Source organism: Aptenodytes forsteri, unplaced genomic scaffold, assembly GCF_000699145.1.
Source record: "Aptenodytes forsteri isolate BGI_AS27 unplaced genomic scaffold, ASM69914v1 Scaffold53, whole genome shotgun sequence".
In the NCBI taxonomy this organism is placed as follows: Eukaryota; Metazoa; Chordata; class Aves; order Sphenisciformes; family Spheniscidae; genus Aptenodytes; species Aptenodytes forsteri.
Window position 1 is genome coordinate 11,054,412 of NW_008795909.1, and position 26,871 is coordinate 11,081,282.

The following is a 26,871-nucleotide window of genomic DNA, read 5'->3' on the forward strand; positions in this document are numbered from 1 at the left end:
ATCTCCTCTGCTTTGGTACCCAGACCTCAGCGGTAGATGGGAGTCAGTCTGACCGCCGCCTACGCTGGGACTGCTCCAGCTGCCCAGAAACAACTGCAACCCAGAGGTGTGCCCAGTTGTGTGCCCGTGGCAAGGTCCGTGCGGGCGACATAATTCTTTAGGTGGGCCACCGACACAAGCGGTGGCTGTGCCATCCCACAGAGGAGCCTGCTGCTTTTTAGCACTGAGTCTGGCAGGCGGCCGGCCAGGCAGCATACGGGCAGGGGGGAAGGAGAGCAGCACCGGTGCCAGTTGGCTGTGTCCTAATGTGCCCCTGTGCATGTCATTAAAGCAGCTCCTCGTCCCGGCCAGGAGCCCAGCACAGGCTATTTATAGCCTTGGCACCTCGCTGCTCACCAGAAGCTCTGTGCTGCTGTATGAGATCTCTCTTTCCCTCTCCCACGCACCCTCACAGACACCTGCTGCTCCCGGCGTCAGAAAGGTACATTTAAATCCTTTCCCCACTCAGAGCAGAAAAGAGAAGGGTGTTTGGCACTGAGACGGATGGGCACTGTCGAAACACCAGGGCCAGGCTGCTTTGGGTTGCTGGGTGCGTGGGAAATTTGTGGGCAGGGGTACTTGAATGTATGTCTTGGGGAACCCTTACAGATGCCGGAGAGGGGGCCTATACATGGCGACGCAGGGTCAGCTGCAAGGCAGCTACATGGGGAGGAGACTGTAGGACCCATTGTTGGTGCCAAAATTAAAGCCCTCTCTGTTCCTTACAGCGCCTACTGTCCGGTTCATAAAGGAAATGTAAGAGATGAATTGCAAAGTTAGGATGGGAACCCCCGAACAATATCAAACTTGGGGTCTGTTTGCAGCTATATGGGGTTTGCCAGCAGTGTAGAAATAGGATCAGCCTGCAGATGCAGAAATTTCAGTGTCTGAGGTCTGTGCATGGGGGGGGGCTTTGCATACTCCACAAGCCTGCAAACATCTAGACTTGCTTCCAGTAAGGAAGCTCGGAGAAACTCTTGCTTCTTCCGTCAAGGTATCTATATGTGCCTGGGACTGAATCCTTACCATTGAGAGGCTGAACATTTTTAACACGAGGGTTCAGTGGGGATTGCAGATTTAGTAGGTATCAAATATGTGCGTTAGTGCAGGGGCCATTTTGGAGGTGGTGCTGTGTTGTTGCCATGGGTTGCTATGAATTTTCTTTTCTGTGGGTATGGACATACCCAGATATTTGCTTGGTAGTGATTGAAATTGAAACTAGAGAATTTACGGGGAAGGCTGGATTCGAACAGTAACTAATGGAATGCTGACGTCAACTTATAAGGGTTTACAACTTGCAATTTATTTTAATTTCACTGCTGAGTGACAGGGATATTAAAGCTTTTACATACTAGTATTTGCTCACCAAATGGATACATACTTCAGAGTTTTATGTAAATATTAGAAATTAGAGTTCACAATCTTTTCTGTTGTAAAAATGCAAATAGAGCCTAGTTTGCACCAAGTTATTAAATTAGGTTTCTTTTAATTGTGATACAGTCCTATTTACACTGTATGATATAACTGTTCCAGAAAGTAAGCCTTTCCTATACTCACCAGTATGTTTAGATAAATGCAAAACGAGAAACCTCTAAGACCTTTGCCAGGCTGCTTAAAGAGCTACTGAAATACATTTTAGAAATACATTTTCCTTCTGCTGGCATATGTCATTGGATCTGTAAAACACTTGTGCATCCTTCTTCTGTGAATGAGCACTTTGCCATTTCAATTAGTTTTGATATGTAAGAAGAATGATCAGCATATGTGAACTGTAAAAGAAATGGGCTCTGTATGCATATATTTAGCTTCTATTCTTCTCACGCAATTAATGCACATAATTGGCTCAGACTGGGATTTGTTTATAGGCATTTGTTTGTGAACAGAGCCACATCCATTTTCTACTTAAATCGTGGGATTATTCTGACTGACTTCACTGAGCTTTGAATCAGAGTAAGATTAAGGTCAGGTGAAGGCATATTTGAAAAGATGGCCCACAAGGTCTTTCATTTTCAGCTGCTTTGATTTTTTTCATGAATCTATAACAGTTTAAAGAAAAAAAAATATGCCTGGTATTTGCTGAGATAGGATCAATACTAATCCAATCCCACATCTAGGCCTCTGTCTTGGCAGTAAACGGAGCTCAAACTGTCAAATCTTTCCAGAATCATAAACTACCCAAAGGCTTTGAAAACTGATCAAAGCACCTTCAGGTCTCTGATGGTCAAACGTGCTCCCAAACACAGTTTCTGAGGCTTTGCAGGCTGCTTAAAATCTCACTGTAAGGTGTCAAGTTTCTCCTAGCCCGAAGAGCCTTGCTAAGTCCCATTTTATTTTTATTTTAAATTAAAAAAACAAATAAGCTACTGTAGAAGGGACAGGCTGTGTCTTATGTAGCAGTCTGCGCGGAGGTGATTCCAGTCTCTGTTGGCAGTGGGATGCTTACAGCGGCAGGGGTGCAGTGACGCACACAGGGGAACACAACACTGCCACAGCTGCCTCCATCTACAGCTACCTTTGCTGCTTGCAGGTCAGCAGCCTGTCTTTCTGCACTGAGAGCTTCCTTCTACACCGCTTGCAGACTGTAACCGGCCAAGAAAGCTCCCATGAGCAGCACGAGTCCCAGCAGCAGCTGGCCTGTGCCTGGATAGCGCGAGACCTCAGACTGCCTTGACTCGGGCTCCTCAGGGTCAGACGGCACGTGAAAATAAACAAGGTGCCACAGGGGCTGAGGGAGAAAAACAGTTACAGTCTCTCTCAGAAGGATTGTCATACTTTATCTTACATAGGCCAATGACATGATTGGATTTGTAGTGTTCACAATTCCAAAACCTTACAGGTGCCTGGATAGCACGAGACCTCAGACTGCCTTGACTCGGGCTCCTCAGGGTCAGACGGCACGTGAAAATAAACAAGGTGCCACAGGGGCTGAGGGAGAAAAACAGTTACAGTCTCTCTCAGAAGGATTGTCATACTTTATCTTACATAGGCCAATGACATGATTGGATTTGTAGTGTTCACAATTCCAAAACCTTACAATTCCTTCTTCCCTTCCAGAAATAAATCAGTTCAGATCACCTGAAACGTACCCGCTGTGGGGCTGATCCTGGGAGATCGATAGGGCTGAGCAAGGAGAGTTCTTTCTCCGACTTTAATGGGAAGGAGATCACGTCATCTGGCGAACCTTTTAAAACTGCCTATGCAATTTAAGGCTGAAGTTTTACCTTTAAAAGTGATGCAGACACTTCAGTTCCTAAATTGCACAGCGAGCTCAAGTAGGCCTTGGACTTTTAGCTTAATTAGATGCCTTTGAAAACCTGAAAATCCTCAATCTCCAAGTAACTAGCAACTGACAGAATACGGAAAACTTCAGAAAAGGTACCCTGGCTGCTAGTAGTTATGGTGATACTTGAGACACATCCAAATGCTGAATGTCTAATTGTTGCCGAGAACCATTTATTAGAGACACTTACCTGTATGCCCTCACATAGACATAAATTTCCTAAAAAGAATTGGATGTCCTCCCACTTAAATGCTCTGCCACAAGTTTGTATATTTTATCTGGACAGAATGGATGAAATTAGTTCAAGAAATAATATCTAAGTCAAAGCAAGAGAGTGTGTTTTCCCTGAAACTGAGTGACCTTTTCAGCACAGATCTCTAGGCACAGGCTAGAAATGCTTTCCAGTCTGACCACTGATAACTATTCTTTGAATCTACTTTTTTTAGCCAGTTGGGCATCTAACTTACGTTGATTTAGTCAGTTGATTTCATCACAATTTTTTCCTAATGATGTCATGTAGGACCATATCAGTAACTTCACTCCAGACAAAGTATCTAATTTATCCCCTATTATCCCTGAAAAATGAAGAAAATTAGATTGGATTGACACAATTTGTTCTTGATAAATAGGTGCTATAGCTGCTTTTATCACCTTATTGCCCTCTAAATTCTTATAATTCAATCATGTAATAATTTCTTCCGGCATCTTTCCAAGTATCAGAATTAGATACAGATACAGGATTAGATATATCTATATATTAGCACAGGATTAGATATAGATACAGGAACATCTGAAATTCCCTGGAAGATTCCTTTCTATATCTTATTATATCTTTTCCTTATATCAAGATTAGCATTATTATTTACCCTTCTTGAGCACTGCGATATCTTTTGCACAGTTTAAAATCTTGATCTTAAATGCCAGCACAGCCTTCATAACTGAACCCCGAGGTTATAACATTATTATCATCTGGGTACTGATTTCTGCCTTGTATAATTCCCTGGAAGATTCCTTTCTATATCTTATTATATCTTTTCCTTATATCAAGATTAGCATTATTATTTACCCTTCTTGAGCACTGCGATATCTTTTGCACAGTTTAAAATCTTGATCTTAAATGCCAGCACAGCCTTCATAACTGAACCCCGAGGTTATAACATTATTATCATCTGGGTACTGATTTCTGCCTTGCTGTGGCTGTCAGCCAAATGTCATAATGCATACAATTAACAGATTTGCTTCTCAGCTTACTGATGACAAAGGAAGCACAAATAATTCATAGGCAGAGGCATGGTTCTTTGATGTGACTGAACTCTGATTCTTTCAGCACCTGAAGGGAGGCAGGCTGAAGACAGGGCAGTCTCATTAAGGCAGAGAAGGAAAAAAAAAAAGCGGAGGAGGAAGAGGAGGATGCAGGAGGTGCCCCCCGCGCCGCAGCCCGCTGCCCCGTGCTGGGTGCCGTGACCTCTTCTGGGCCGGGTCCCACAGCTCCCACCCTCCCACCACGGCGCGGGAAAGAGGAGATTCCTTGGGACTGGGGGAAAAGACAAGAAAAATCTATGTCCCAGACAAAAATACAGACAAAATAATGTCTCTAATTACAAGGTAGCTTTTTTTTTTCAGAGGTTAAGGGAAATTCCTGGTGAGATACTTCCATCTGGTTTACAGTCCCTTTGCGCTGGGGCAGTTCAAAGAGGCTGCAGTGTAACTGAGAATTGAGGACAGTATTTATTTATAGTTTGATAGCCTCATAAAAGCTGTAGAGCTGAGCTCACAGCAGTGCGCTTATTTATGTTTTGAACTGCTCATGCAGCACCCTACTGCCTTGCAAAATGTATGCTGTAGCTCCTGCATAAAATTATATGTGACTCTTCATAAGGTTCATGACACAAAGGCAAAAAAAAAAGTGAAATTAGACTAACAAAACAGCTGATATAAAAATAAAAGTAGCAGCCAGAACTGGAGGAAAATTAACAGCACGGCTCTGAAATAAAGTAACATCAAATGAAGATTTGCACCTGAATCCATTTTTCACAATAGAAGAAAAAAATATCCAAAAACTCTGAATAAGGCAATAACTCTGATTTCAGCTCCTGGTGACATTACAAAGGATTTGAGCCTTGCACTGGAGGTTTTATAATGACAACCCAGCCTCTGGCACAATCTCAGTATAGTGTCTCACTGCAAATTATATTTGTATCACATTTATTCTTTCTTTTAATATCAACGTACCATCTTTTTTCCTCTGTAACCCAGAGGGGAAAGCAAAGCAGCACCATTTCATTATTACCCTTTAATAGTCTTTCCAGTGATATAAAGGAGAATATTAATATCCTTCCAATGACCTCACCTAAACACTGCTAAAAGCCAGGAGGGGAGTGACAAGTTTGTAGCTAATGCACAGGGATGAATTTCTGAAGTTAATGAAAGGATTTCACCCCTGGGTTTTAATCCCGTTTTCTTTTTAACCTTTTAGATTCAGTTTCCTCATCTGTAGGATGGAGAAAGTAGACTTACATACAGGTCGACAGCACAATTTTATTGAGTACAGTTCAGTCAGGAGCTTGGTGTGCTATCAAAGCAAGGAGATGAGGAAGGTGCATTCTTATGAGGAAAGGCAAATACTGTCTTCCTGAAAGTGTAAGGTAACCAAGCTCTGCCTATAGCTCTGGCTGGGGAAGCAGCGTTGCTCTGCAGAGCTCAGTGGGGTGGGTGAAGAGGAGGTTGGAGGGTTGCAGGTGATCCTGACTGCAAGGTGGAGACTCGTTGCACAATTCAGCCCAAGGATGAGGTGATGATTGGGTACGGACCAGCTCCAGGAGAGGGGAGGCCACCCCATCTACCACTCACAGGCTGTACGTAGCTCTGCCGCTGCTCTGGGGGAGGATGCCCCGAGCCGATCCACCAGCTTTGTGGGCGGCAGAGGAGACCACCCCACGCTGGGCGCAGATGGGCAGTGCCCTTCACCATCTGGGTAGTGGGTGTAGGACTTATCCATCAGACAATTTGTGCCTGAAGAAGTACATAAATGGCATGAGCTACATTGTACCTTAAGATTCCTATTGCTAATGTCTTAATGATGAAAGAGAGGAGGAAACGGCTGTGAGCATGTTGCATGTTGTGCCAGATATCCTAATCACTGGTAGATGAACACATAGAATTCATAAATCTGATGAACAGTGTAATCAAAGACAAAGTGTTGCTCTTAAGAAAGCTAAATTAACAGTGAAAGAAAACTTAAAGGTGACCAGCAAAGGAAGGGAAATCGTAACTCAGTTCTACACACTGCTTCTTCCTGATCTGTACAAAAGTCTGGGAAAGATGATGATGATTAATCATCTCACTTGTTCTTCACATTGAATATGCACATTTTGTCCATTATGGAAAAGCTGGAGGATGTGTGAAGCTCTGACATCACAAAAGAGAAAAGAGAGAAGTTGAAAATTTTGGAGGAAAAACCCTGGTTAGTCAGATTGCTAAACAGGATTGGGGACTTGTTGGTCGTTATTAACGCTTTGATCCTGTTGGAGAGTGAACAACCTGGTTAAAGAGTGAACATCTGCTTTAAGATATGTGTGCTTATAATACATGATCTTAGAGATATGGTGTGGTTAGTTTATCAAAATGCAGTGAAGATCAAATATTGCAAGGTGATAAAATAGCACGGGGGGGGAATAAACTGGCTATCTAACTATCATGTAGGATTAAAAAAAAGAACATTTTCTATCTCAAAAACGCTTCCATTGACTGTAAAGACTGCTCCAGAGGCAGTCGATGCAGGATTAAGACCTACGTTTTCTTAAATGCAGTATTTCATTTCAATGTAGCCAGGGGAAAAAAAAAAAATTCTAGATTTTGGAAATACCATTGCTTTATTTTTTGTACTAAACATACTGCCTTTGATTGGTTTTTAACAGTACCATAAGAAGAGCTCAGAGCTTGGCCCACATTCAGACTATGAAGTTAATGTTTTGTCTTCAAAATCCATTTTTAAAATCTGGTAATAACCCAGATTCATTTCTCAGATGTGTTGCTTCTAGTTCCAGATTTGGAATATGGAAAGAATTGATAAAATCAAGGAAATGCTAGTCTTCAAGCATGCCTGGCTTTTAATTTAGCACACAAAGTGAGGACTCTGTAATTTGCTAAAACAGAATGATGACTACTTCCAAAAACAACTGAACAGCTAAAAGAGTAGGTCTGAAATTGATGATATAGCTGTAGATTTCCTTTTCACCTGGGAAATAACTATAATATTTTTTAAAAAATCCATCTATCTAGATCTGTAGAGGAATCTGAACTGTTTGTGAAAATACCTTTAGGTGGATTTCAAAGAATTTCATATACTCTTTTTTTTATGCTGATACATATTTCTTTAATGAAACTAAGACTACTCTTTGTGCTTCCAGGATTTGAGAAAACCAGTTCAATCTGTCGTACAAGACCCTGATCCCGCAAATATTTAAGCTGGTGAGGAATGTTACTCATTTGAATGGTCCCATTAAGCAATTCATAGCATGTTTACAATGTGTTTCAAACATGGTTATACCACAGCTTTAGGACTCGTCTGTGAATTGGTGATTCATGACATGAGTCCTTAATGCATTTCCACAACAGAACCGTCTCAGTACCACGTTAGGGACAAAAACTGCATTGAGGACTGGTATCCCTCGAGTGATTGGTAAATGTCATTCTTCCATTGACAGCTCTACCTGTCTACAGCACTGTACCTCACATTCTGCAGCTCGCTGATCTGAAAGCCTGAGAGGTTCAGTAAAGGCCCCCCCCAAAAAAAAACCCCAGAAATGGGACCATGAAGTTCCTTCTGTTTTCCCCATAAATAAAACTAGAGGGAGTACGTGAATAATTACAGTTAAAATTCCCATTTGAGGTTACATTAAGTGGAACCAAAACTCTGAATCTGCAGCACTTAAGCATCCTGCTGAGAAGTGGGAGGACAGCTCAAAAGCTGGCCCCTATTTACTAATCCTTTATTTATCCCAAAGCAAACCAGTAGTAACTCTGTAAAAACCAGTGACCTACACTTTGGTGTGAAAGAGTAAAGAATCTGGCCGATTAGACCAAGTTGGTTCCTGCCAGTTTCCACCACCATACTTCAGGGGTGGAAGCTGTCTCTGCCCACATTGTCTTGACTCTCTCAGCTTGAAGCCTGGGGAGAGAGCTACCAGTAAAGCGGGGTGCGATGGGGCAGAGACAAGTCTGTTGGTAGAGTAACAAGGTGGCAGCTTCCTAACTGCTTTGCAAGGGTGTAAGCACAGGGCTTCTGAATCAAAACCGTTCTGCAAACTGGTAGCCAAGTCTGGTGGTAAGGCAGAGTATTAAACATCCACACGTATGCTTATGCCTCTGTAAAATGCCAGTGAACCATGTTGTACTAGTGGCTTTATTTCCCAGGCGCTTTGCAGAGGTGTAGATCACTGTAAAAACTAATGAGAGAAGCAAGTCTAATGTTTTTCCTTTTTTTTTTGTCTTGTAAAACCCTTTTCTGAAGTCTCTACTTAGGCATAACTCCTAGGTTGAGAGGAGCTGTGAGCAATGAAAAGGCACTACTCCGTTCTAGCTGTCTAACCTAAGGGGCTGTTGAAAATACAAGGTACTTTCAGCATCTAAGCAAGGACTAATGTCCTTCAGGTGCATGTGAGAGACAAAACTTGAATAGCCAAGGGACTAAGGGCCTGACCTGGAGTTTATTATAAGCCAGTGGAAATCTTTCCCTCGATTTTAATAGGCTCTGGATCAGGATCAGGGAAAGGAGGGAGAGGGCAGCTGGAAAAGACTGATTTGAAGGGAAGTCTGTAATTTTCTTTAAATAATCACAAAACTTGTGGGGGTGTTATTGAACATTGAAGATCACTTGAAGTGTCAAATTTTTTTTTGTGTGTCTTGGAGACCTTGAGCCTGAGACCTCACCATAATTTTACATACTTTTTATGCATTACTGATTTATATCACACCCTATAGAATGACTAGCTTTAGATACTAACAGCAATATTCATTTGCCCAATAATTTGTTCTTATTGGACAATGTTATGCTTCTACCTCTAGAAACATTCCTGATGAAGACCTTGAATTCTGAGGAGATTTAAAAACAGGAAGTTTGGAGGTCAACCATGGATCATAAGGCTGAGGAGAAAAGAAGGCAGCGCCATAGCTTGACTTTACTGGAACAAGTAAAGAGAATGAAAGAATCAACAGAGATAATTGATGTTGTGCTAGTTGCAGAAGGTGAGAAATTCCCCTGCCATAAGGTGGTGCTGGCTGCCTTCAGTCCCTATTTCAAAGCCATGTTTACCTGTGGCTTGGTTGAATGCACGCAAAGAGAAGTGATACTGTATGACATCTCTGCAGAGAGCGTGTCCGTAATACTCAATTACATGTACAGTGCAGATTTGCACCTCACTAATCAGAATGTGCAGACTGTTGCGCTTGCTGCGTATTTCATGCAGATGGAAGACATTTTCAGTATGTGTCAGAAGTACATGATGGATCATATGGATGCTTCCAACTGTGTGGGCATCTACTACTTTGCAAACCACATTGGGGCAGAAGATTTATCTGATCAAGCGAGGAAATACTTATATCAGCATTTTGCTGAGGTGAGCTTACAGGAAGAAATACTAGAGATTGAATTCCAGCAGCTGTTGACTCTTATAAAATCAGATGATCTGAATGTATCCAGGGAGGAAAGCATTCTGGACCTTGTCATTAGATGGGTCAAACACAGCAGAAAGTCACGTGTAGAGCACCTTATTGAGCTCCTGAAGCAAGTGAGACTGGTACTTGTCAGCCCTTCCTTTCTCGTGGAAGCCCGGAAAAGGAATACAATGATCCTGTGCAATTCAGAATGCAATGATATGTTTGAGGAAGCGCTGGAAACCATCAAGCTATCCAGCCACCCTTCTCTCAGCCTGCGATACGGCATGGAGACTACTGATCTCTTACTCTGCATCGGCAACAATTCTCTCGGCATTAGGTCAAGACATGGTAGCTATGCAGATGCCAGTTTTTGTTACGCTCCTGCGACACAGAAGACGTACTTCATTTCCTCTCCAAAGTATGGAGAGGGTTTGGGATGTGTTTGCACTGGTGTTGTCACTGAGAATAACGATATTATTGTGGCAGGAGAGGCAAGTGCCGTCAAAATGTCTAGACAAAAGGCCAGGAACATCGAAATTTATAGGTGTGTACCCTCGGTCGGAAAATCCCTAATTATTTAAAAATTTTAATTCAAATAATGTTTCTGGGGACGAAAGAAGACCATTAGGCAAAGTGTTCTTTACTTGAAGTTTTCCCAGAGATTTCATTCGAATGAAATTCCAATCGATTTGTCACAATTGATCTTTATGGCACAATGAATTATATACATACAACCAAATCCTGATGCCTTTTCTCCTGAAAGAAGGAGGATTTACTGTAGTGGCATTTCTGTGTAGATGAGCTTAATTAGAATCTACATTAACATATGTGGATCTTATGTTCTCCTTACTCAAATCTCAACATTTTCCTAAGATGCTCTTTTCTAGGTCATTAGTGGGGGGACATGAGTCAAGCGAATGACCCGAGGAGTCCAGTAAGACAGAGATAACACTCTTCTCCATTGATGTTGATGATAGTACTTCAGAGATTAAAGGATAATGATTGATAGCTTTAAACCCTCATTCTGTTTTTACTCATGTCTTTTTCAGATTCACCCATTGTAAAGAAAACCAGACATTTTCTGGATTAAAGACAAAATTAAACAATGGTGACAGCATTTTAAATTTTCAAATTTAAGGAAATAAATCCATACTGAGGCAGATGAAGTGGCCTTATTTTCAGCAGTGCAGAGCTCTTACTCTGCCCGCTAACTTCAGTGGAAACTGTGATTGAACAGCACATGCAGAAATAAGGGATTCCTTACCTTAATTAGGGTCAAATATCTTTGAAAGGATGCCTAAAATTAGGATCCCTCATACTAAAAATGCTTGATATTGCAAAAACTGGGCTCAATTTTATAACTTCTCTGTGAAAGAGAAAGCTCCTCTTGTCATTGTATCATTGTCTGAATAAACATTGACAATGAAGGGGGTAACGTTTCAAAACAAGCTGATGGGACCTCAGTGAACCAGGGCATTTACAACTTTGGATTTTCCTACAGATACCACCAGCGAGGAAACCAGTTTTGGCACAGCCTATGTACCACTCAGCTCCGTGAACTCTATGCGTTGGGCACTATCCATAACGACCTCTATGTAATAGGAGGGCAGATGAAAGTGAAAAATCAGTATCTGGTCACAAACTGTGTGGAGAAGTATTCCATGGAGCAAGGCACCTGGAGAAGCACGGCGCCTCTTCCAGTGCCATTAGCCTGCCATGTGGTGGTGACGGTGAAGAACAAGCTCTACGTGCTGGGTGGCTGGACACCACAGGTTAAGAAATGTGCCTGTTATTTGTTTTGTTTGTTTACTAACAAGCAGAGCTATGCATGGTTTATATGGTGTGTCATTTTATGGTGCTTCTTGCATAGGAAAAGTACATCAGTGATAACAGAAGAAGAAATTGCTCACATTCCTCTGATTAAACATCTTTTGTAGGAAAACCAAACAGGGTGAAGAGGAATAATATCCATCTTATGCCATCCTCACTGCAAATACCAACTTTAGGAAGGGCAGTTCTTTCACAGAGACGTGCACAGTGAGCAAGATTTTCAAGCACATCTCCTGTGTCAACATGGGTCCATTTTAAATAGCTGCTGTGTTAAACACCTTTTTTTTTTTCAAAAAAAAACTTGAATTGAAATAACTAGGATGGTATTTAGTACTTATTTGGCACTTTTTTGTCATCACAGGCTGTGAAAAATGGATTAAATTCAGCCTTTCCTTTCCTTATATACTGTCCACTTAATTTTTCTAGGTATCAGTAAATAATGGTATTTAAATCATACAGAGGCCCTTAACTGAGCCCTGTCTTCAAAAAGTGTGCACACAGGTAAACTTCAGGGACAGATTTACATCTGAAATGTAAGGTTCACCTCAATTTCTCAGGAAACTTTCTTGGTTAACCAAAGTTCATTTATTTGATTTTCATTAAATTATATTTTAAATGAAAAGTCAAAGCATTCTCTGGAAAACAGATTCCTTCAATCAATCCATTTATTTGTTTCAGTTGCATTGCTTGGCCATGTAAAGTTTTAACAGGCATTTTCAGCAGGGCCACAGATACCGTATGCAGTAGTACAGGGCATATACGGAACTATGCTACAAGGAAGATGGATGTCAGGAACTGTGCTTGCTCTCCCCAGTTGCTCCCAGCGCGAAAGATCTTTTTTAAGAGCGTAGTCCATTCTTATTTACTGCTCGGTACAGTTTAAATTTGAGCATTCAAGATAAAGCCCCACATTTACTTGACAATGAAGTAGAGCATCTGTAATCCTTATTGCCGACAGCAGCATGTTCATACTGTCACCACATCTCATTGGTTTGTGTTCTCCTGAAATAAATTACTGTTTAAAGTATTTAAAAGTGAGATGCATTCAGCAAACAAGATTTCCACTTCTTTGGATATTTTGAGTGCAGGTGTCGCCAAAGGAGACAACAGAAAGATCAGAGAGTATTTCTGATACTGAAACAACTGAGCAAGGATACCTCGCTATTTAAAGAATTAAAATATGAAAACATACTTAATGTAGAAACAATCTGTCTGTAAAAAAACTTGAACTGAAAGATATGTTATATCACAAAGATAGATGCTGAAGTCAGACAACCAGCTTTGTCTTTCTTAATAGTTCTCCAGAACAGATTGTAAGGGGGAAAAGTGGCTCAGAAGCACAAGTCAGGAATATTGAGCCAAGAATGGTTTTAAAAAAAATGCAGGCACCTTGAAAACACCTGAAGTGGATACCTGCCGACCAGTACTATCAGTAACAATACATGGGAGTTGGAGTATATATATATATATATATATAGGCTTGAGATGAGCAGATTAACAGGAATTGATTAAAAGCCATAGCTTTGTAAGATTAGGGCGTAGTTGAACAGATCAGAACAAAGTAGCTAAGGCTCTCAAAAAAGTGCTTTAAGACCAGCACCGCAGAGTGCTGAGTTCTTTTGGTACCGTATATCTCCCGCAGTCACCTGTCAGATGCGGTGATTGTATATGTGGGGCTACCACAGCTGCATTGTGATAGCAAATTAGTTCGTCAAGCCGGGAGTTGTCCCTATGCTCAAGCAGCACTGAATGTTCTGTCAATCCTGAACAAATACTAACGACGCAGCATTGATAGAGTGCTGTGAGTGCATGTGTCCGTTACAGGACAGAGATAAATACATGTTCCCTTCCCACTCAGGCTTTGCAATTGAAACAAGACAAGACAAAGTCAAGCCAGGACATAAAATGACAGCTTAGGAGGGCAAGGGCTCGACTCACAGCAGCATTGCTCCGGCTCAGCATTGGTCTAGCCTCACTGATGTTAAAGAGTTAAAAACCCAAGCGACTCCAGCCTTGGTAACTGGGGGCTCTTAAAATGGAAGAAGGCGTTTGGTGAGGCTGAGAGGAGGGTTTCAGACCCTTGAGACAGAGAGAAGGGCCACTGGATGTTATGTTTTCTGTGCATAAAGGGCACACTGTGCGCTCTGAGGTGAACGTTACCACAAAAATAAGGTAGGATGTGAATTTACGGTATGTAAAATGGTGCCTGCTCCTAAGTATATGCTTACTCTGTGTTGAAAATACACAGCTTACCCCTCTTTCAGCGAATAAATCAGTGTTTCACACTTGTGGCGAAGAAAGAGCATGCCCCTGGGCACTTACAGTGGGTAACCAAGGGGCTATATATTTACTGTCTAGTTTGCCTCCTACTGTCTTGTCCATTACATCAGTGTTGGAAAGGTCTTTTGGGAAAGAAAAATAACAAGCAAAGCAAGAACACAAATAACAACATCACAAGTAAGCAAAGTAGTTCTCTCCTTCTCACTCTCTCTACGTGAAACCTTTCATCCCAAAATATTTCAGGATCCTTCCCCCACAGCCTACTGCTTATATTCAAGGCTGTCATACCCAGAAAACATAATCTGAGTTCCCTGCATCACACTAGACAGGCAGAGAAAAGGGAAGAAGATTAGAGAGAACAACAGGAGTAGGAGTGAGTATAAAAAGAGTATTATGGCAGCAAAGATATAGCAGGGGGTTAGGAGCTTATTATGAAAACTATTGAAGTTACAGCAGTTGAACAACACTACTCTGGTTAGGCTGACTAAATAAATGTGCAAATGACTTGAGAATAAGTTATGTGTATATACAGGCCTGAGAAAGGCCAGCTAAGTACCTCACTGAGACTCATGGTACGGTCTGAGTAACAGTGGGAATAGATTAGCAGGAAGGAAAAATGTCAGAGAGACTGGTTTTCCCTCTATTATTATTAGGACTTTACAGCAGCCTTGTGAAAGAGGTACGTTCTCAGAGCTGGGCCCATGAACTTACTGTTATTACCCAAATCCTCAGCTTTATTGCTGCAGAATATAGATGCCTTCTTTTTCATTCGCCTTCTACAGCGTACTCCCAGCCGCAAGTCATGGGTGCTGTTAAACCCTAGTGAGTATGAATCACTTCGCAGCTATAATTGATGTGTTTATGTTATTTATCTGCTCAGCTGTCTGCTGTGATTAATTGCATGCAGGCATGTGCAGAGGGCTCCAAATGTTGTATTATTATATGGCTGTCATATTTCATACAGATGGATCTGCCTGACGATGAGCTGGATCGATTAAGTAACAGAATGTTTCGGTACGACCCAGGCCAAGACAAATGGACAGAAGGTGCGCCAATGAAGTACTCCAAATACCGCTTCAGCACAGCCGTAGTCAACAGCGAGATTTATGTCTTGGGTAAGAGGAAACAGATTTTTAACAGATAGTACCATGACTTTTTCTTCTTTCCAGCAATTTGCCTCTGCGAAGTGAAATATCTCACCCTTTGCTATGTACGCAGAACAAAGTATGTTGGACTAAATGGATAGTATTTTTCTAGAGTTATTTTTTCCCCACATAATTTCTTCCTTCCTTAATTTATGTAGATTAAATAAGTGAATGCTTAGTGTTCTCAATTAACGTAACAAAGATACTTTGCTTTTTAAACTACTTTTCTTTGGAGTATCAGTGTGTGCTATAAATAATAATGAATTTTAAAAAGTGGGTAGAGAAGCCTTGTTAGCACCATTTCACAGGTGAGCAGTGAAAAACTAAGGAACATACCCAGCGCCAGGAAGGCATAGGGAAAAAGAGAATTTGGATCTCCCAGTCAAAACCAACATTATTTGTGGATTCTGATAAAGTTCAATGAATCATTCTTTTCCACCCACCTCAACGCAGTGCATTTTTTGGAAAATTGAAATCTTTCATTTTGTCATTTTTTGATTGAATCTTTTCAATTTTTTGTTTCAAAACAGTATTTTGACCCAAAGTTTTAAGACTTGTGTGAAAGAGTTCAATAATCTCCTATCCCAAAATCTTTTGTCCCAAAATGATCCCCATCCATATCCCCAGTTCTACAGTTCATCCATAACATGACTCTTTTCCCAAAGACCATCCTTCGTGGCCCCATCCCAACCTCCATCCAAGCCAACAGAAAGAACATCATCTGTTGATGATGTTCTAGCAAACACTAGCAAACACCTCAGAAGGTGGCAAGCAAGGGATTTTTCTGAAGAGAAAATGATGATGTAAGGCAGGGAAAGGCAGATGGAGAAGAAAGGCATTGTGGGCATTGGGAATGATATGGGGAAAAAGTTGAAGGGGCACCCTGAAAGGAGAATAGGAGCCAGAAAGGTGACCAAATGAAGTAGAGAAGGATTACAGATAGGTGTACAACTTGAAGAAGTGGTGAAAAAATTTCATACACTCAATTAATCCACAGGTGGACTGTGGGTTATTCATGCCCTTCCATGTTCCCGGGGTCCCGTGGGCAGCATCAGACATGAAGAAGGTAGCAATCGCATCAGTGCCTCAGGACCTTTCAATCCCTTCTGCTTCAAACTACTCCTGCTTACAAGCTTATCAAAGTCAACACAGTAAATACGGTCTTATCAACTTAATACACCTCCTGTACAAGGGGTGTTCTGGTTTTGTCTGGGTTGTTATATACCATGGATAAAGGAGAGTTTGTTCCTGGCATGTAATACAGAAAGCATTTTGCAGGGGTTATATCTAAGAAAGGTGTCTTAGAAGATGAAAATGGCTTTAATGCTGCATTTGTCTTCTTTTAGAGAATCTTCTCTCTCTTAAGTGGCTTGAGACAGGCCCATAGTCACAACCAGGAGAAAGGCTGAAAGAATTCCGTATGGAAAAGAGAGTTTTGCAAACAGAAAATCATTTCATTATTGTCAAAGGTTAGTGATAGAGAACGTCAGTATGCTGTTAAATAACGAGAGCATTGGCTGCCCAGGTTCAAAAGTGCTTCGAAAATGTGGAAACTCCGTCCTTTGTAAGAGGTTAAACATATATAATTATTTATACTGACACTGATGCTGTAATGGGGCAGCAGAAGCTGCCGTAATAGTTGGGAATAGAAAGGCTGTATTCATGCGTTTCAGTAAGAAGCATTCTGAGATCAAGACCACAAATGCTGTGATGACACAAGAGAGTCAGGGAGAAAAAAAAGGAGCCGCCTTGGGATGCATGTGATAAAACAAATTGACAGTCTTCTTCACAGCAAGCCTGACACTGAGACAAGGAAAAGGAATGGCTAATAAGGAAAACTGCATCCATTTTCTTCCCTCAAAATCTCACAAAGAAGCATATCTGAGTGATTACAGTAATGAAATGTACAGATTGAACACAAAGCACAGTATTAAATCTGAAAAGTGCCTGTTTAAATGGCATTGAGGAAAGTTCATGGTCGCAGACCTTCACAAGCATTTTGCTAACGTAAAAATATAAAAAGCATCGTTTTATTATGCATAGCTGCCAGTGCTGCAGTATTCAGGGACCTGAACATTGACTTGAATTCTTTCTTACATGTCAGCCAGTACCAATAATTTTTTTTATGAGAAAATCTTTGTTAACAATCAGATTGGCGCATGGGCCAGAACAAGCTCTTGCTCTGTCTCCATCATTTTGTTGGTTCACGCACCTTCCCATGAGCAGTCCTTATTCGAGCAGTCCTAAGGGAACCAATGCACTTAATCCTGTGATTAACAATTTGCTGCCCTGAACACTTCACTCTTGCCACTAAATATAACTAAATACACATAAAGGCAGTGTTTGTTCTCAGTTTTGATTGTGTAAATCTGGGGTAATTTCACTGTAATGAACAAACTTGCTTGTAATTTATACCAAAGGTATAAGCTCACACGCTGCTCCAGGGAGCAATCTTTTAGAAAGATTGTGCTATTTTTACCATTGTGTTTCTGAGCCTGCCTCCATTCTGATGCTCCGTCCACTCAAGGTGTAACTGCAGCAAGTGTAGACACGAATGATTTACCATCAGGTAGCATGAATATCGATTGCAGGGAAGATATTTTGACCTAGGTCTGAGCTGTTTTCACAAACTCCTGATTGCCTATTTTCACAAGCCTTGCGAACACTTTAATGTCCATAAATCTGTAAAATTTGGTTGAAACTGGCCAACGGGCGCAAAAGCTATGAAAGGAGACAAAATAATGTAAACGCAGATACAGAACACACATGTAGTGAGGGTAACTGCATGAGTCTTGTTTCCTTAGGAAATCAAATAATATTAGAACTAATTTTTTAATTGAAAGAGAAACCTGACACTGAGCCAAAAATGATTTGTCAACATACCTGTCAATTCTACCTTTGAATATGCTGGTTCCACCTTTAACTGTATGGGTGGAAAAGAAGATGTATCTGTTAAAATTGAGAAGACAATGTGGTTGGTAAACGTTAACCATCATGGTCTGAAAACTCTGTGGAAGAGATTAAAGCATTTTCCAAGACCTCTCAAAATGATGAAGCAATTCCAAATGAATTCTGTCTGGAAACATTGATACAGTCACTGATATTGGCATCTTATTCTGCTGATATCACACATGGCCTCATCTCCAGCTGTAAACTCACACTCACCAACTGTAATTAAAACCTCACACGTTCCACAGTTTATTTGTGGTGACAAGTTCTTGTTACCTTGTGAGTTCTCAGGCTGTTGGGCTGCGAGGTGGGTACAGTTTTCCTTTGGAAATAATGGCAGTGGTAACCCTGGCAGGGTGAACGGGCAATTCATGGCAATGAAAGGAAAACAGAGAAAGCGCTGTTAATCTGGCTGATGTGGTACTTGATCATGCAGATGACATTCAGTAGAGAATGGGCATGGAAGGAATGGAGGCTGATGCTGACAGACCAAAGAATAGCAACTGTCATGAGGATGGTAAAACCATTGCAGGCTATTCAAAGCTGTGGATCCCTCGGACATCGCCCTGCTTCACAGGGAATGTGGGGCACTGTGGGACTCTAGAAAGATGCTGTCAAGGGCAGTTTGTGCAAAAAGACACATTCTGAAGAGGATCACAGCTCACAGATTGTCCTCGTGTAGTGACCTTAGAGACATCTATGCTAAGGCTTAATGACTAAGCTTTTGTGCTACAGATGAGAGAGAGACTTTCATGGAGTCTCTACCATTGCTATTTATACCCCTTCTCACTCCAAATGGGGATTCCCCATGGTGAAGTGTGTGTGCACAGAACTTGAACATCTAACAGGCTCCCATGGAGCCCCAGTCATGGGACACTCAGTGAAGGGGCAATTCAGAAGCATGCTTAATGTCAATACTTGGATTCCCACAAGCATCACCAGCTCTTCATATCATACTTGTTCCTTATGTGGTGCACGGTCTCCATGGGCTTCCTGCAGTCTGCACCCATCTAAGAAGATCTACCGGGGGCTGCTGGGGGCAGAGGAAGGAGAGGGAGGGAGGCAAGGTGGAAGCAGGTAAATGTAAGATATCTTCTGTATGCCACAAGAACCAAACCCCGCTTCCCAGAAATAAAAACATGAAATAAAGAAATATATAACTCTAGCTGGATACATAAAGTAGTGTTGCAGAGAGATGAGGCTTTTTTCAAGCAACTCTTGAAAACAAAGTCCTTAAATGAAGTAAGTTTGTCAGCTCTTTCAGACAGGATCTCTGTCTTCCTGTACAGTTCACACAGGTATCAGCACATTCAGGATTAGAATCATAGAATCATAGAATCATTAAGGTTGGAAAAGACCTCTAAGAAGCGGGAGTCAGGTGGGACTCTAGAGCATAAATGAAAAATCACTTCACTAAAAGTTGATCCTCTCTAATGTCTCTGATGTGTGAATGCAATTTCTATCATCAATATGAAGCAAAAGGCAGAGATGGAGCACTAGCTTTGAGTAAAATGCAGTAGCAGACTCCTTGATATACAAGTCTAATTTTTGCTCTCATCCACGTAGGTGTAAATCTGTAGTAAGTAGTCTGCTGTTCTCAGTTGTGTTGTGTCAGACTCATTTTGTTCTAACCCAGCTCAGAATCCGATGCTTAGCCTTTGAAGTGTTAATTTCTGAAAAGTCCTATTGGCACAGAACAGAGAGCACATAGTCACTGTCCAAAAACTCTTCCCAGCCTAATTGCCAGCGCCAGCGTGTAAAACCCTAATGACTTAAATGGAATTATTCTAGAGTCACACTGATGGAAGGAAAATGAGAAATAGATTAGAGTTTTTGGTCTGACTAATAGCATTGTTCAGGAACCTGTACCATGTGTCGTAATCAGCAATCCTGCAATGTAATCGTCTGTTTGTTGTGTAATGTTCCTAGAGAATCTTATGCTATTTATACAGTGTACATAATCCTCATAAGTAAATGAACAGCATTTCCTAAGGCTCAAAATCCTTTCTCCTATTCATCCCATTTGACTGGTCTTAGCTCTTTCTCTCCATATTTTCCCAGGAACATAACTATATTCGTTGGAAAGCCCAAGAAAGAGCAGTATTGTGTTCTTAATGACAGAGGCAATTGAGACACTTTTGGAAGAAAACCAGATGGGAGGGCTCTATTTAAGGTCATGCATTTTAATCTCTTGCTTAAAAAAATATCCTTTCCAGCTAAGTCTCCGAAAACTCATTACAGCCAACAGACAAATTAGGAAAATTCATCCAAATTAATCCATTTGAATGCCATATTCATTAGCTTATGTTAGAACATATTCAGTAGAACCACTGTCTCTGAAATACAGGTCACTGGTAAAAAATGTTGTATCACCATGACAGCTTTAACCATGTGTTGCTTTTATGTTATATAATTCCTGCTTTATAAATAAGAACATATAGAAGGACTTAAATGAGAAATCCTATTAGGGAAGATTTAGGAATCAAAGAATTTTTGTTTATCCTCCTTAGCCTGGCATCCCACCTCTTAAAACATTTTTTTTCCCCTGAGTTCTTGCTGAGAGCTTCTTTTAAAAGTTTTAAGCAGTTAAATGAGGTTCAATTAAATACTGAATGTCTCGATCATAAAATACTTATTTGAATATGTACTTTGGGGTCTCTCTGGAAGGGAAAGCATGTGTAGGAGGGGCTGGAAAGAGACATTTTAGCTTTCATGCTCGAGTATCAACTGTACATTTGAATAACACCTTCTTCTAAAATAAACATGTCTATTTATAAATACGCTTTGGACTTCTGACAAGTAGCAGCTTATGGGCCTGATTCTGCCCTGTTATACCTGTCCAACAGCCTCTGTAGTGCCTGTGTGCAGGGAGGAACAAAAAAGGCAAAAATTTGGTCTGATAGATGAGATCAGAAATGCCTTCTACTCACTTAAGGATTATCAAAGGAAATGAGAACAAGGCATTACCGGAGAAAAGAAGGAGCTGGAACTGAAGTGTGGACCATGTTTAGGAAGACAATCATCTGTTTTTTCAGCCCTGCTTCTAATCAATCATTTGCCCTCATGTCTTCTACAAGCTGCATTACCTCATCTGCTTTGCTCTGTGTTAGTTAAGAATGACAGTGCTTCTCGGTTTCATCTTTGGAAGCGCCTGCCAGGGCTACCTTTATTGCTCCCTTATTTCTCTGAGAAACCAGCTATGAAGCCCTGCTTTGCAGGGAGTGAGAGAGCAACGTCAGTGCTGAGACTCTCAGCTTGAGTGCTGTTAAAGAGTAATGAAGGGAAATGTTACAAAAGAGATTAGCGCTATTAAATCCATTGTGCATTCCAGAGATCAATTCAATAGTGAATTATTTTACGGGAGGCAAAGCTTAGATTTCACTTGCTTGTTGGAGGATTACTCCTTTTTTTTCACCCATTTCCCAGGTTCCTTTGATAAAAATTCAAAGAGGTGCTAGTAAGAATATATGTTGCTCGGTATTGTGATCTGAGGACTTAATTATACGATAAAGAATTATAGTGTCAGTGCCCTGAGGGCACTAATAGGTCTTGATCATCCTGACTGGCATCACCTGGGGCCTCCACCCACACCCTCTGCCCATAGGTCCAGGAGCATCATTTAAACACAGGCCTGGGGGGTTGGCCTCTTCTCATTACCTTGCCTTTGCATGACAGCTGCTGGTAGGACCTTCTGCAATCACCTGCCTCTGGTCCTGCAGAGCTGCGCCTGACGGTGAGCTCATTACCTGGGCCGCATTCCCTTTGGGAGCAGCTCTGCTCTTGTTGCTCCCTGGTATACTGCCCTGGCTGAAAGACTGTAGTTGGTGTCTGATTTCAGGTGTCTGTTAGTGGGGGAACCAAATTAAAAGGTATGAAGTCTGGTATTCAGAGGTCCCCATCACCCTGCCCCTCTCAGTGGAGTACATAAGCTCTTTTCAGTCCTATCTGGACCACCAACCACCTCGGAGGTGTCATTTTGGTCAGCCATCCTGTCTGTGCAATGAACAATCTAGACTTGGATCTGGGTGGCTACCCTGGGGGAAAAAAATTGTCCATGTTGGACTCAGCTGCCTGGCAAATTTAGCTGCGTAGGAGCTCGGTGTGGATGAGACTTGGAAGTGCAATTGCTCTGCACCAGTGCCTGCTCTTACAAGTATTGGTGACATGAGTGAAGTCGACGGGTACCTGTAGGTGTTCCCTCTCTCTTGAAGCTCCCCTGCATGTTAGTTTCACTCCTATAGAAACATACAGGTATATCTAAGGCACTTACTTCCTTGGCACCTGCTGAACTAATTATTACTAGTGACTCTTTACCACTTCACTGCTGTTACGGATGTTCCCCCTCAAGTGCTGGAAGGACGTTCTGTTATTAGAACTGATGTGGCTCACATTGCATTCAGTCTTCTTGGATGAGCACAAGGTAAGAGGGAGGCAGCTGACCTCAGCCAAAGCAATATGCTTTGCCTTCAGCCAGCTATGGGCAGCGTGTGGGTATAGCAAGGCACAGAACTGTACCTCATTGAAATTCTGAAGATGTGCTAATCGCATCACCTACCCTGCTTTGCCTTCTTGCATCAAAGGCTTGTCTTCTCTATCCTGATTTCTTAATAAAGATAATGTATTTTATTTATATATTTATTTTACTAATGGAGCTTCATGTTAAATTTAAAGTCCATTAGAACCACTGCTTACAGAGTGCCCTTGAAAAGTATGTTTGATTGCAGAATCATCCAAGCGTGATACAGAAAGCTCTCAAGCATTAATGGGTTTGGGAACACAAAGGTAGCTTCACTGGCTTTTTTTAGTCCTTCAGTGGCATCTGAAATATCTCCTAGGGAAAGCACGTGATGTAAAAAGCCTAACGTGTTGAAAGGGTGTATTTGTAAGGGGGGTGGGGGAAAGACTGGGTTCTGGGATTAAATCCTCTTGTGTGATGAATGTGAAAATGACAGAAATGTTCAAAATGCCCAGTGGGAAATCCATCTCCCCCTGCACAAAGGACATATGATTGTGCTCTATGCCAAGAACTAAGCCAGGTGGTGCTGAATTTGCCCACTCTGTTTGTGATGAGATAGGTGAGTGTGGGCTAATGAAGGACCCTCCCCAGCATCCATTCCAGTCCGTGGGCATGGAAATAGCAATTGCTGCCCTTCTGCACACCTGTCGGGACTCCTGGGAGGCTGTGACCACAGCATGTGTGTTTTAATGACCCCATCTATAGTTCTGGGTGGTTTAAGGTACAATGGCAAGTACAAATCCACGCGCTGCTGGCGGGTCACTTGGCACAAGTCTCCCCCAGATGCCCTACAACCTTCTGCCCTCTTTACTGCACTGTCCCTTAGCCTCTTTAAGGTTATCTCCATTTTACGTAGAGGCTCCTGTAGGAGCAGAGCATGAACTCGGTTGTTCAGCTGCTCTACTCGGGGAACACAAAATAAAGACAATCTTCATGGTCTTAACTGTAATTCCATATGTCTCCACTTGCACTCCTAATGGTTTCATAAATCTGAATGAAGAAGGCAGTAGGACAGGATGATCTGGAGTTGTGAGTGACGGAGCACAAAGCAGCCTGAATTGCCTGACAGCAAGTTTCTTTTTTCTGCCAATTTGAAGTCTTGCACGATATGCACATTGTAGATGATGGATAGCCTGGTTAATGTGAGATGCCTCCACTTGGCTGCAGATGTGAATTGATTTAAGTTTGAGAACCTTTTTTGTTGATTTGTGTATTCGGTTCTTTGGGAAGGGGCCTGAGACATCAGTATCCACAGAGGAAAAAGGGTATTGTCTCACAGGAGTATTTCTCAACTACCGCATCTGGGAACACAGCAAAGCAGTGCTGGTAGAGGCTAATATCCTCAGATTCCTTTGTTCGCAATATTTCAGTGTTAGCATTGCTTTAGAACAGGAGATTGAAATTCTTGATTTCTTGTTTTTCAGAATGCTATTTTTCTAAGCTTGACAATTAAACTTTACTCCCCTCCGATTTTTCCTTTTTACTTTCTATTTGCTGAGAACTTAGCTTTGCCCTTGTTGTAAATTGAACATGAAATTGGATTTATCTGAAATGGCTGTGGAGGGCATAAATAAGATGGAGATATTTTGTACCTTCAGGACTATGTCTGATAATGGCAGGATTAAAGGAGGTTAAATTTAAGTCGCTTAAAATATTCAAGGGAGGTTTCAAATGCTTGAAAATGTGTGGTTGCTCTTAAACTTCTGAAAAAATGCTCCAATAGGTCACGAAAGATTACTTTTCTAATAACTATACAGGAAAAATATTTGGAGGCGGAGCCCCTGTTTTGGCAGCTGAATGTCTTCATTAACTGGTAACGGTTGTGGTTTTTTGCAAAAAGTCACTGACCGTGCTGTATCAGTTTTGTATCTGATTATTTCTGTTCTTTCTGAAGTTACCATGCCCTACAGTTACTCAATTTAGAAAATGACAATAAAAATGCACTAAAATAAATAGCAATTATGCTTCTAGAAGAGTTCTGGGGCATTTTGTCCACTGCCTCCCTTGAAATATTGAGGCAATCAGCAAAGCTATTGTTGTTTGCCTCTGACACGCCGCATGCATTCCCTAACTGGTACCATTCATTCCTCTGAACAAGATGCTCTTTCATTCTTCATATGAAGACCTTTCCTTTGGGTGAGTGCATATTCTTCAGTGGTGTACAGTAACACCTGGGCTGATTTTTAAAAAAGCTAGCTTGATAACCAGCAGCAGTCTGTCTTTGGCACCACAAAGCTGTCTTTTGAACAGACCAGATTAGTCTGTGGGGAGCTTTAATATTATTGGTTCCCAGTTAAAACTGGCTTGAGTATCTCCTACATTACACCGCACTCTGTAGACTGTACATACCCTAGTAGCAAATTGTCTTGCATGCTGTACTCTGTGATTCCGCTGAAGGATGCTATAATCAGAAAGACTATGTGATAAGCTATCAACTAAATAGCCTTATCAGTTAAAAAATTTGATTAGCACTTAAAACTTTTCTTGATAAACTTAGGGGAATAGTGTCCTGTCCTTAGAGTGGCACCTCTCTTACAAGCCATTAAGGAGTAGTGGAGAATACTGCATAGAAGAGGGTAATGCTCCTGGCATAAAGAACAATACAATAAGTAAATGTTTGAATTCTGAAACTTATTCTTGTTTCCAAATAGTCCTAAGGAATAGCTCAGTGAGACTCCATCACGAGAAAGGCTCAGCGTGATGATGCATACAACTCCCTTTTTGGCATGGAAATGATTAGCAAAATTCCATGACCACAATTACTCCCTACCTCAGCTCTCAGGTGAATCAAGCCTCTGAGGAGGAGCCCATCAGAGCAAATGCTGCTTAGCTGGGGGTGTTAAGCTAGTAATGCTAGCATTTGGATGCTAGCCTTGTTTAAGCACACATTGAGGGGAGCCTAATACAAACTGCTAGGGCCTTGTTGGTAGGTATTAGGGCAAGTAAGGATTTGCTGTGCATGGAAAAGGAACTGAAAACCAAACCCGATGAAGGTTTTCAAGTTCAAATGTTGAACTGAATCAAATGCTGCTAAGTTCAGCTGGAGGAAAACTATCTGCTGATGATAATGGACACTGAATTTGGTTCTAATTTTGCTGCTCTGATACAGGCATAACATCTCGTCTTTACCTGACTCTAAACTACAAATCAGGAGTACAGTGGTAGCAAATTTGAAGCATTACACTTACGTGTTGCTGCTGCTTGCAAATACCTTTGGAGAATGCACAAAAGGTTGAAAAAGTAACACAGTCCATATTAAGATGTAGATGGAAAACCATATGCAAGTAAGATTTTGAGCACTAGGGGCTCATTTCTCTGACAGACCAGCTTAACTGCACTAGGGGCAATATATTTTAAAAGCAGCCTCACCAGCCTTACACAGATTATACTTGCAGTCCTTTCCCTTTGCATATGCAAGGGCATAATTACATGGCATACAATGCATTTTGGATCTGCACAATTGAGCAGTCCTACACGTGTATCTGGAAAGCTAGCCTTCGTGTGGAAATTGCTTGCACATTGCAGTCATTTTGTATTTAAAAGTGGTCACATACGTACACATGCACAAAAGAACTGCTTCAGCATGCTATCAGTGCTCATTACAGGGTACTGTGTCCATTGGCACAGATGGAAAACCTGCAAGGGTATGTCAGCATATTAATTCTCGAGAACCAAAGCCTGTGAATTCAAAATCTGGATTTGATAACTGGAAAGGCAGTATTTACACTGTGATTTCAGTGTACAGTGTGTCCCACCAAATGAAAACCAGGATCTGTTTCAATCCTGATTGTTGATTAACAAGTGTGAGGGTCAAATCCACTAACAGTAATGGGAGAATAACTTTTGATCCATTGCAACTTAATAATAAAGCAATTTGTCCAGCACGCAGAACAAGTAATTATGACAATTTCTACTATATAGGCAGAAAACAAGACAAAATACCTTTGCGTTTTGAAGACATGCTGTTTGTCCTTCCTTTGATACAAGACTGCAGAAAGGATCTTGCTTCGATGTCTGTAGATAACGTGCAGTAGCCTCTGCGTTGCGTTTACTATCTAACAAATTTCTGGAGCTGCAGAAGGGAAAATGAAGGGAGGGAGATGAGGACATGTAAACAAAAGATGATGCAGCCAGCAATGTATTTTTCAGCAGAACCTGGGACGACTACATTTGAC

General features: G+C 41.4%; 1 protein-coding gene across 3 annotated transcripts in view; it reads left to right on the forward strand.

The window, feature by feature from the left end:
• Positions 1-416: 416 nt before the first annotated feature.
• Positions 417-26,871, forward strand: part of KBTBD12 (kelch repeat and BTB domain containing 12) — a 44,560-nt gene continuing 18,105 nt past the window's right edge. For 2 of the 3 annotated variants that reach the window (XR_002086265.1, XM_009284444.1), the window contains exons 1-5: positions 417-481; positions 7,729-7,789; positions 9,386-10,520; positions 11,478-11,748; positions 15,051-15,201. Coding sequence is in view for 2 of the 3 variants with exons in the window: in XM_009284444.1 (XP_009282719.1) it covers positions 9,451-10,520; positions 11,478-11,748; positions 15,051-15,201 (1,492 nt within the window). In the remaining variant the exon portion in view is untranslated. The remainder of the gene's footprint in view (positions 482-7,728; positions 7,790-9,385; positions 10,521-11,477; positions 11,749-15,050; positions 15,202-26,871) is intronic. The other variant, XM_009284445.1, reaches the window with a different exon arrangement.